Here is a 10968-nt window from a genome sequence, read left to right on the forward strand (position 1 = left end):
TCTTCTCATATCGAAATTTCGCAATTTTAAAATAGAATAGTGTAAATTTAAAAAAAAATAAAAAAATATATAAGATACATAAATAAAGTAAAAAAAAATATTTAAATTTCAATATAAAAAATGGACTCTGTGACAACTATTAGTTGCCACTATATTTTAATATTTTCATTTGACCGAAACTTGAAGTTCAGTTTATTTGTTCAGTAACCACGTGTGCGCAGTTAGGTTTGTTTATTTTACAACAAAATAAGCTTTATGATCTTAACTACGCTATCGTTTCTATCTTATATTTGGCAAGGACCGTGTACGTCGGGCAAGAAGACAGAACACTCCGGCAAAGCAATGGAACGAACATTTATCGCTGTAAAACCCGATGGTGTACAAAGAGGCTTAGTTGGTAAAATTGTCGCTCGTTTTGAGGCGAAAGGATTTAAACTAGTTGCGATGAAAATGGCGACTGCAACAGAAGACCATCTCAAAAAGCATTACTCAGATTTGTCGTCAAAACCCTTTTTTGCCGGGCTTGTAAAATACATGGGCTCTGGGCCTGTAGTAGCAATGGTTTGGGAGGGGCAAGGAGTAGTGAAGACTGGAAGAGTGATGTTGGGAGCCACAAACCCCGCGGACTCGCTTCCAGGGACCATCAGAGGTGACTTTTGCATCCAAGTTGGAAGAAATGTCTGCCATGGATCTGATTCAGTAGAATCTGCAACTAAGGAGATTGGTTTGTGGTTCACTGATTGCGAGCTTAATGCTTATACTAGTTGTTCACAGTCCTGGTTATATGAATAATCAACGTTACATAACACTGCAATATTAAAAGTACTTTGGTTCTAATAAAATAGCCTGTCGTTTCTTAAAAAAAAGGTCCAAAATTTAAATCTTTATCAAAAGTTTGTGTTCTTATAATATTAGTGCAAATGCTATGTGGTATTAAACAATGTTTCATAAAACTGCAATATTAAAAGTACTTTGGTGATAATAAAACTGCTTGATGTAATATTCTACAAAGATGGCCTATACAAAAACCTTCTTAAAGTTTGTATTTTCATAATATTGGTGCAAATGCAATAGAATATGATTATTAATGTTCCATTAACACTGGAATAGTTAAAGTACTTTGGTTTTGATAAAATAGCTCAATGTACCTTACTATTAAGTTTGCCTATACGAAAATCTTTATTATAAGTTTGTATTATCATAACATAATAAATGTACTTTGCAAATAAATGGGATTTAATCTTTAAATGTAAACGTATCATGTTTTGCATTTCCTTCTGCGATGAATTCAACGTATTCAGCTGTATTTTCAAATTACTAATATTAGAAAATTCATTTTTCGCTTTGTTGCATACCGTGTTGTAAATTCTTATTTCTGTTGTTGTAGTTTTGTCCAACTGTTCGAATATGGCTACTATAATGTTAAATATAACGCATTGCTGCTTGAACAAAATTTGTTATTAGTTTAAATTATGTAATATCAATGTTTGTTTAGGTGATCAGAAATGTCCTATTTAGGCTTAAGATTATGTACAAGATGTTCAAAGCAAATTCAAACTACCTGTTCATCTAGTAAACCTCTTTTGCTAACTAATGTGTTGAATAGTAGTGGCTTGCGTTCTACATTTCAAACAAGGGGATTAAAAACGAAGAAAGAAAATCCTGACCAATTTCCAACGGCACATCATGAAGACTTCACCTTGATTTACAAATTCCCGAAGATGAAACTGGTTGCAGGCTTATCTAAGTTTAAATTGACGCAGACGCTGTTTTTCATGGCAGTCTCGCCGCTTTGTTATGTATCTTATTATGCTGGTAACATTTCTCTTCTATATGCAAATGGTGTAGCGGGGGTTGCAGCATTTGCTGCGGCATCTTTACTGTATTTCTCGTACGTGACTAGAAGATTTGTTGGCTACATCTGGCTGGATAATCAGAAACAGAACTTAAAAATCGCTTATTTAAATTTCTGGGCCAATAGAAAGGATGTTGTTATACCCGTCGAACATATTGAACTATTTGATGATCCAAGTCAAAATTACACCAAGCCACTCTTGAGATTAAAACTTTTAAATTCTAAAGACTTCTACTTTTTATCTATAAGATATGGATTGATACAGGACAAAAAGTTGTTTCGTTACGTCTTTGGTGTGCTACCAATAAGGGCTTACGATAAATTCAAAAGTCGGAATCTGAAATAACAATTGTTTAGAACTTTCTTGTTTTTAATTTTAACTATTTAATGTTTACATTCAAACAACTAGACATTTTGTAATTGGCAGTGATTTTTAATGGGCAGTTAATCTGTTACATTCGTGTCATATACTCTGCAATATCACTGTGAACTTGGGGAGTTGCCAACGCTGAGGTCATCTGAGTTTATCCTTTGGATTTCAGGTTGCTTCTCATTAGCTGGAATTCCTTGCAATAAAACTTTCTCTGGGAATGAAGTCTTGTTGATTGGGTCGTCGGAAACTGCAAGATCCAGATCCAGCTTCTCTTTCAGATGCGGGACCTCTTTGGGACTTTTTATTGCTTCCAAAGGAGGCATTGATGGAGGAGGTGACTTTGATATCGTGAGTTTGATCTTTCCATCACCGAGGTCTTGAACGGTAGCGATGCTCTCTCCAATTGATGCGGACACAACTTTCTCAGTGGATGAGTCCTCATCTTCCTCCTCTTGTTTCTCATCATCATTAAGATCAATGATGACAGTTGATCGATGATCCGCCATCCTCCCACCTCTTCCCCGTCTCCTTCGACCTCTACCCCTCCCAGATGGTGTTGAGAGAAGTTTCAGCTCCTTTCTTCGTCTTTTCCTGAAGTTCGGATCAGCATGCTTGCATCTTGAACATGCCCACACACCTAAACGCGTATTTGTTTATTATTACTTGTTTAGTATATAATATATTATATACTAATGTATTTTTTCAGTACGTAGTAAGTACATACTAATAAGTTTTTTCTGTATTGTTTTTCTCAGCCACTCTAGTGATCGAGAAAAACTGATAAAATGCAGTAAAATTACAGCAACATGTACTAATGTATTAATATACTATAAAGTAATGTATTTTATTAGTTTTGCTCATTCACTAACGTAATGTATTTTTTGAACCTTTTTTCTGAGTCAAGAAAGTATATAGTGGCTCAGAAAAACTAATAGAATGCAGTACTACTTGTCCAGAAAAAAATACATTAGTAAAGTATATATATATACTATATATTCAGTTACTTCTACTTCTGATAACAGGCATAATGTAAATAATCTTTTAGCTGTTAATCTGGTATAAAATTTCCTCTTCCATCTTAGGAAATAATTTCCTGATGAAGTTATTCGGAACAGCAGACGAAACAATGGAAATTCTCAAATGAGCCACTAAAATATAATTTAAGTCTGGTAGAAAAATTACAGTGTATAAAATATGTTTTGGAAAATGGATTGGTTTCCTGCTACTCTCTGAGCACATTAAACATTACTATAATTTTCTATTTAAGCTTAAAATTGGTTCACTGTTAGTTATTATTTACATATTTATACAACAATAGATTCCACACCTGATGGAATGGCTCGGAGACTGACGCAAAACGTGTGGTATCCTCTATCACAGCGATCACAGAACATCATAAGATCTTCACGATGAGGCATACTACATATGGTACATGTCTTGCACTCCATGCACTGCCAGTTGTATGTCTCAATAACTGACACCTGCTCCACTGACATTTCTAAGCACGATGGGTGACCTGCGGATATGAAAATACGGAATCAATGATATTAAAAAATCATTACAACTTTATGATCTAAAGCCATGTTTTGCAGGTTACGAAACAAATTTTTAAGAGACCACAAGGAAAACAAGGCTTTATCTGGCTTTCAAAAGGGCAAATTCTAATAACACAATCTAATTTTTTTGCAGGTTACGAAATATAGTTCAGACCACACAAGAAAACAAGACTTTATCTGGGTTTGAAATCGGCAATTTATAATAATATAACCTAAATTCATGATTTGCAGATAACAAAAAGGCTACAGAACATAAATGGAACTTTCTCAAGCTTCCAAAACAGCTTCAAAACATTCTACTTAATGTTTAAATGAAATATAGCAAACCTTACCATGATTGTCACATTGCGAACATTTGATTAATTCCTCAGCTTCCCCCTTCTTATTGCTCGACCCATCTTTACTACAGATCCCACAAACTATTTCATCCGATTCCTGAAGTTTAACATTTTTTTAAAGCAAGGTTGTTAAACACTTGGCCATGTGTGTCTAATTATACAAAAATTTAAACCTACTGGTTTCGAACAGGAGAGTTTTAGGACACAACCCTCTGTATATACTCAAATATGAAAAAAATGACAACATTTTGCTGTGGGAAACCATGTTTTGGTTTAGCCCATGGCTATGCCTAAGGACAATTTGTCACCCTTTCAATTTGCCTTGGAGTTCATTTAATCTTACACTTTCAGTTAAGAGAAAAATTCTTGGTTTTTCGAGAAACCCTTGGTTTTTCTATTTAAAATAAAGATGTTGCATTTTACCTCCGTATTTTCTTCACTCTCATTCACTTGCATTGGTTCTTCTTTCCCTGCTTCCTCCAAATCTTCACTTGCGTCCACTGTCTTCATTGCAACATCCGGAAGCTTATCTTTATCTGTGTTAAAATATTTGTAAGCGAAAGGTATTTGTAATAAAGATATCATTTGCAACATTCGTTTAAAACCTGGTGTGACAATGTTAAAATGCATTTACATTTTTAGCTATGCAAATGCGTTATACTCTACTTGGCACCTGTAAAAAACAAGAAAAATGCTATTTTATTGCGAAAACTGGTTCTAAAACGGGACATGACAGTCTTAACATCATACCTATGATAGATATGATATTTACCTGGTTTTGCTGATTTTTCTGATCCAACGCTTTGATTATCAGAAGATGAAGATGAGGATTCAGAAACCTAAATTAAAATTTGAAATGTTTGTTGCGCAACGTTCAGGTAAACCAATGTTTTGTCAATTTTATATAATTTGTGTTGTTTGTAAACATTATGTACTTTGACAACCTATTTTTTTATGCGTTACTTACTTTGTCACAGGTGGATCATTTTAGGGAGAAAGTATTATAATGCGAAAGAATTGTACCCGGAGTTGTGGTGCGGCAAAAATGACAAGGCACCTTAAAATGGAATCTGTATTCAAACTGCTGCTTGAACACTTATATAAAGTTTCCTGGGTGTTGGGGTAAATCTGGCCTAAATCCTAGGCCCTTGACAAGGATCTCACCCACATAGAACAGAATTGAATCCCTATGCCTACAGACTACAATTACAGATCAATATACTTGCCGAGTCAGATTCAGAGTCGGAACTTAGTTGTATATGATCAATAGAAGGGTTAGGTGGTCCATAAAGCGCGGTGTTGAGTGGGAGGTACATTAGTTCATCTTTTGTGTATCTAAACAAAGCAGTAAGTGGTTTCAGACTAAAATTAAGCTTAGTTTTTTTATGGGTCAAATATGGCCCGAATTCTGGAAAACCTTTTACCCATACTCAGACTAGAAGAGGACCTAAATTTTTACCAAACACATCCGGTGCGTTTTTGATGGATTTGGAAGAAAAACACCGGCAATATTTTATGTTTAACAGTGCTATATATATGTGCTACCAAATATACTCACGTTTTATAATGTTCTTGAAACTGGCCAGGTATCAACGCACATGGATATAAACTAGGTCTTGTAAGTGAAGGATCAAGCTTCCTTACTTTGCTGGCGGGATATTGGAGGACCTGGGGCAAAATATACAAAGTTAGTTGGCTTGACTGCCTGTAACAGAGGTTACAAAGCTTGCCATTTCTACTATTATGGGATTATGTATCCTTGGGCAGGACATTTAACAACAATTTCTCCAACCCAGTGGTCACTAATTGTTGTTGTCCAAATTGTCGGCCATACATAAAAATCTTAAAAAGCAATTCCTAATAAAGTTACATACGTGGTAACTCGTAAGCAGTCACAAGGTATGTTATAACGGATGTTGTTGTCCCTCCCACATGAGGGTAAATAAGTTACATTCATTCATGTTGTTTGTTTAACTGTGCAATAACTTGTGTACTCACGTTAGTCTGCATGTCGTAATACACGGCAAACTCATCTTTTCTTTGTCGATTTAAACGTGCATTGTAATCTGCCGCTTGTCTCACGGCTTTTTTCACAAAACTTGGCATTTGAGATTTGTCGACTTGCATTGAAGCTGCTTGCTAAAAATATTAATAAGCATGAAAACATAAGAAAAAATGAGTGTCACATGGGCATTCTATTGTATGAGAATAGCTAATAAGATCATAGTTATATTTATTATTCGTTTTGTTGTTGAGGCGTATGCAATTGGAGTAATAGGCTGTTGTATTGTAACTAAATGCTTAATGTGACACCACATTACTGAAGTCTACACATTACCCAAAGTCAAAATTGCGGATATGGTTTATCTCGTAGACAATTCTCAAGAAAATATGAAATATAAAAACGTATATATATGGTATTGTATATCTGAGAAACATAAATTTAATACCACTCCTTCATAAACTTTGTCAGCAGGGGATATAAGCATATAATGTTTGTTTAATATGTTTGTTCTTTAAACAATACTGTTACAATTGGTTACATTGCATAGAATATGTGTACCAGAACTTACTGAAGCATATTGTTTGTATTTGTTCTGTAGTTTCTCCTTTTCTCTTTCCTGCAGCGCAGCGTTGTATTCATTGTATTTTTCTGGATATTCTTTCATCATCATGTCGCATACATCGGAACTCTTTAGTGCTGTTAGACCTACAAGTGCAAAGTTTAAATGACGTTAGCATCTAATGCAAACTTTTTAAGTTAAAAAAATGCATTGAATGATAAATGTAACTTGCTTTATCCTTGGGTGGCATTGACGAGCCTTGAACTCATAATCTCTGGGTTAGAGGGGCATGCGTGCTAACCAAGTGTGCCACTGCTAAACAAATCTAACTACTTGTTTAAACATCCTATGAATATGGTGTTAACATCAGATTCTTTCAGTGTTAATGTCGGAAATACTCTACGTCTTATGCTCTGTGGGGCAACCAGGGATTTCAGGGATCGCAAACTACCACTTTTAAAACAAAACATTTTTTTGTAAACTGAAACCCAGACTTTATATTTTTAGTGGCTGCACCAATGCCAATACTTTATTAATATCTTACCCAATGTAACTTGCACCTCGCTGATAACATGGCTTGTGAGAAGATGGTTCACTTCATCAGCCTCAACTTTCCTTCTTTCAATTTCTAAAATTAAAAAACACAATAAAAATTGTTGTGAACATATCGTAAGCATTGTGCTATACTGGTATTTTTCAAGAATGAAAAGAAATAAGTTAGTCATAAAGCCAGGAATAAAGGGTTGTGTTATTCAAAAAAATGTATTTTTCTCCACAGTATATCTTCTATTTATGCAGAACATTTCCCCTACCTGGATATTTTCTTTTAAATGAAGTAATTCCAAGATAGGTGCTAACTTGTTCTTGCAACATATAATAATCTCCACTGGTGTCGGGGGGCCATTGGTATTCAGCAATGTTTTCGGCGCTAATGGAAGAAAATCTGTGACAAAAATACCAGTTGAATCAGTGCTTTTTAACTGAGTGTATTCTGTATTGTATGCTCAATGCCGGTGTTTCTTAACCAGGGTTGCGATAAGTGTTATAGGGGGGGCGGGGATGCTGAATCATTAAGGTTGGTTAGGTCTACTCTATATAAGCAATTCTAGAAGGGGGTGCGCGAGTTGGTTCGTGATTTAAAATGGATGCAGCAAGGAAAAAGGTTGGGAACCACTGAATTATGGTGTACCAGCACTCAGCAGTTAATAGCAACGCTCACATGGAATGTTGTGTTTGTATTATTTATTTTTTGTACATTGAAAATTGTATACTGTCTTATCCTTAACCTGGTAGGGGTGACTACCAATTACCCGAGAGAATTTGCCTATTTTGAAACATAGGTTTTAAGGAATGCATGTGTTTTCTTTTTTGAAACTTTAGTGGTACCTTTGCACAACATTGGAGCATTTCTATTAGTTGGTATGCCCCTATAAGTTAACATTAAAACCATGTACCATTCAATCAAACCAAAATACATTCCAATCCATTAATAAAAATACTTCTTACATATTTTGTTGGAGGCAAATGGGGTCCATTATTCTTCCTGATTGACTGACACCCAAAAATGAGAAATTTTTCGGAGCCTCCGTCTGTTTTCCATTTCCCTTACTTTTAGATGTGTTGTCCAGTTTCTCTTTACTGACAACTAACTCTAGCATATCCCCAACCATCAGGTTTACAACTTCATCAACATTGGCTTTTATGTTACTTCCATTCTGACTTGAAGTATGGCTTCCATTTATCCCGTTTGAGTTTTTTGTTCCACATACATTACCATCCACCAAGTTTATATTCATTGCGACCTAAATTTCTCTGGCCTAAAATAAATATTCTTTTAGTTTGCAATGGTAAAAATAGATGTAATTAAAATTACCAAAATTAATTAGCATTTTTTAAAGAAATAGGGCAATGTATAATAATTGTTTTAGAGTCTTATGGTTATGGCTTTAAAAAAATGGAAGGTTTCCTTTTAAACATTAAGAACAACTGATATAACTACGTAAAAATAAAACAAGTCACTTGAAAAACGTAATATTGTACAATTTTATCAAACACATAAGTACTAAAACAAAAGTAGAATTGCACTTGAATAAAAATTGCACCTGGAATTAATTGTTACAGTAATATTACACTGGTTAACTGATTTAATGTAAACATTAACAGTATATGAGTATATGAAACACAATAATACAAAACAATATAAATTACATCAGGTTACAGTGTAGAAATACTTTTTTATTCCTCGCCATTCTAGCTTCAGATTTTATACACCTTTTACGGTCAAACTCGCTTAATCGACATTCAGTTGAACCAGATTGGCTTGGTCCAGATTATAATTATGTTGGATTAATTCATTCTTGTTAATAAACTCCCATTGTCAAACATGGTAAAGTCAATCCCACTTGATCGGCCAACATTAAATCAGACCAACCGTTTAACATTAACCACATCAGTTTGGCTAGGTCTAGAAGAGGTCTGATTTGGTAAAATTGACTGTATAAATATTTAAAGAAAAATCTTTTAAAGATCATTGTTTCTGATGAACCGGTTTCCCTCCGATTGTTTTCCACCATATCTGTATCTTACATGGCCATAAAAGCTGGCTGGTTTGACTACCGCTTGTGGCTCTTCAGCTATTTTAGGTAAACCCTGGCAAGACTCTTGGGTTTTAATTGAAGGGTATCTGTCTCTTGGTGTAATTGGGAACGCTTCCGCTCCTTCTTCTCTTTCCTGATTAGAAATGGGCTTCCAGTCGAGAAATTTAAGCTTTGGTAGCCGGCTTGCCACAAAAATGCGGTATTTTTCATAATCTTTTTCAGTTTTATTTGAATCTAGTATTTCATGAGGACAAGCTTCATTACCAAGCAAACTTAAGTACGTCAAAGAAATGCAGTGTTTTGCAAGACGTGAAATAAAAATTTGTAGATATTTTATCTTGTTGTTATTCAGAGTTAAAGAGTGCAGTTTCGGCAGAACAGGAAAAAGAGTTGAGTCTGATATTTCATTATTATCCAAATTAAGAATCTCCAAATTGACAAAGATTGCGATATTTTTGAGATCGTTAATTCCATTGTGGCTCAAATTCAGCTGTCTAAACTGCTTCGCTTGTAGCACCAAAAACTCGGGCACAGAATGACAATTTGTATGGCCGGTGTAAGAATAACTGTCGGCGTCGTCCTCAATTATTTCATCCTTTTCGCCATCGGAAAGTCTGTCTTCATCATTATCCATGCCAAAACGTTCCTATCCTTCAGTTTTATGAATGAACAGCGAGTGAAAAGAACCTATACAGCTATACAGAAGTCTACTGTATCACAAAAACCGTTCTTTTTATTTTACTACGAAAATCGATTTGTTGTTAAAAACAAAGAGTTTTGATACGTTTCTGGCGGGAGCACGTGAGCGCGAATTTTATGAACCGTAGCGATGTCGGCGTATTTATTTAGGGGACAAGACGGTCATTTTTTCAAGGTTTGCCTGCGGTAAACAATATTTATACACTACGAGTCGCGTCGACATCTTTTGTCTGTCAGGAACACTTTTCTTTGTTGCATACGCAATACTGATATGTTTGTCTTTCACGAGAAATTTGTTCGTTTCGGTTATCTTTGTTTCCTTGTAGATGTGTGGAGGTGGGGTGGGGGAATATGGGACAGCTTTAGCACGTAATATCCGAATATATGAATATCCGAATACTCTATTCGTGTTTTGAACAAGTAACAGCGGTCTATGGGTCGAGTCGTGAGAATACGGTTTTATAATTCTTTTGTTTACTACCAAACGGGGCAAAGAAATTGAATGACTTGGTGTCCCAACTTCCCCTACCATCCTATAGTACTTACCAGACTACAACGAATAGAAACAACACACATCTAATATAAAGTGATTTTAATTACGGTGACATTATACATAAGCATGGGCAACAAAATGGGCTACAATATAATAGTAAGCCGAATTAGTTAGGTTACAGTTTTAATGTTTTAATATACCCAAAGTTCGAATTTACATTGTGGCGCTGTATTGTCTACAAGTCGCTTTTTAAGCGGCATCTAAACGTTATAATACTGTGCGAATGTTTTGTGTATACGTTTAAATACGATAGCTTTTCCGTGATGGTTTTATAATCTCATATCTACAGCAGTACAGCTTCGCAGAAAAAGTGATCTATAAATCGACTTTGAATTTGTTTAACATTTTTCGGCCATTTTTTTACGATGATTTATACAAAGACAGTCTACAGCTAAGAGCACAGGCTGTTGCGATTTAAAATCCGGCTTATATG

At 35.0% G+C, this 10968-nt stretch overlaps 3 protein-coding genes and 1 pseudogene across 4 annotated transcripts; 2 read left to right on the forward strand and 2 right to left on the reverse strand.

Annotated features, from left to right (window-relative positions):
• Positions 1-175: 175 nt before the first annotated feature.
• On the forward strand, positions 176-1495 carry LOC149740858 (nucleoside diphosphate kinase A pseudogene; annotated as a pseudogene). Its single transcript, XR_016384423.1, has one exon. The product of XR_016384423.1 is annotated as a nucleoside diphosphate kinase A pseudogene (transcript).
• On the forward strand, positions 1458-2397 carry LOC149740859 (transmembrane protein 186-like). The gene has a single exon (XM_089872652.1). It carries the CDS (start codon positions 1506-1508, stop codon positions 2199-2201), a length of 696 nt encoding a protein of 231 aa, XP_089728778.1. The 5' UTR covers positions 1458-1505; the 3' UTR covers positions 2202-2397.
• Positions 2205-8525, reverse strand: LOC149740860 (PHD finger protein 10-like). Its single transcript, XM_089872634.1, has 12 exons — positions 8193-8525; positions 7499-7629; positions 7231-7314; positions 6696-6832; positions 6121-6261; positions 5681-5790; positions 5349-5457; positions 4895-4961; positions 4546-4658; positions 4117-4219; positions 3556-3744; positions 2205-2865 (listed from the first exon to the last, which is right to left on the reverse strand). The coding sequence occupies exons 1-12, from the start codon at positions 8480-8482 to the stop codon at positions 2336-2338; spliced, it is 2004 nt and encodes a 667-aa protein (XP_089728760.1). The 5' UTR covers positions 8483-8525; the 3' UTR covers positions 2205-2335.
• On the reverse strand, positions 8504-10057 carry LOC149740861 (leucine-rich melanocyte differentiation-associated protein-like). The gene has a single exon (XM_089872651.1). It carries the CDS (start codon positions 9915-9917, stop codon positions 9207-9209), a length of 711 nt encoding a protein of 236 aa, XP_089728777.1. The 5' UTR covers positions 9918-10057; the 3' UTR covers positions 8504-9206.
• Between the last annotated feature and the right edge of the window lie 911 nt (positions 10058-10968).

The sequence above is a fragment of the Ciona robusta genome, chromosome 2 (assembly GCF_009617815.1).
Source record: "Ciona robusta chromosome 2, ASM961781v2".
NCBI classification, from domain to species: domain Eukaryota; kingdom Metazoa; phylum Chordata; class Ascidiacea; order Phlebobranchia; family Cionidae; genus Ciona; species Ciona robusta.

Bases quoted from the DNA above. Each gene is read 5' to 3' on its own strand.
- LOC149740859 (XM_089872652.1), top strand. From the start codon at position 1,506: ATGTCCTATTTAGGCTTAAGATTATGTACAAGATGTTCAAAGCAAATT.
- LOC149740860 (XM_089872634.1), bottom strand. From the start codon at position 8,482: ATGAATATAAACTTGGTGGATGGTAATGTATGTGGAACAAAAAACTCA. The intron at 5,791-6,120 runs GTGAGTACACAA...ATTTTGCCCCAG, and splicing joins ATTACGACATGCAGACTAAC to GTCCTCCAATATCCCGCCAG. The intron at 4,220-4,545 runs GTAAAATGCAAC...GTTAAACTTCAG, and splicing joins AGAGTGAAGAAAATACGGAG to GAATCGGATGAAATAGTTTG.
- LOC149740861 (XM_089872651.1), bottom strand. From the start codon at position 9,917: ATGGATAATGATGAAGACAGACTTTCCGATGGCGAAAAGGATGAAATA.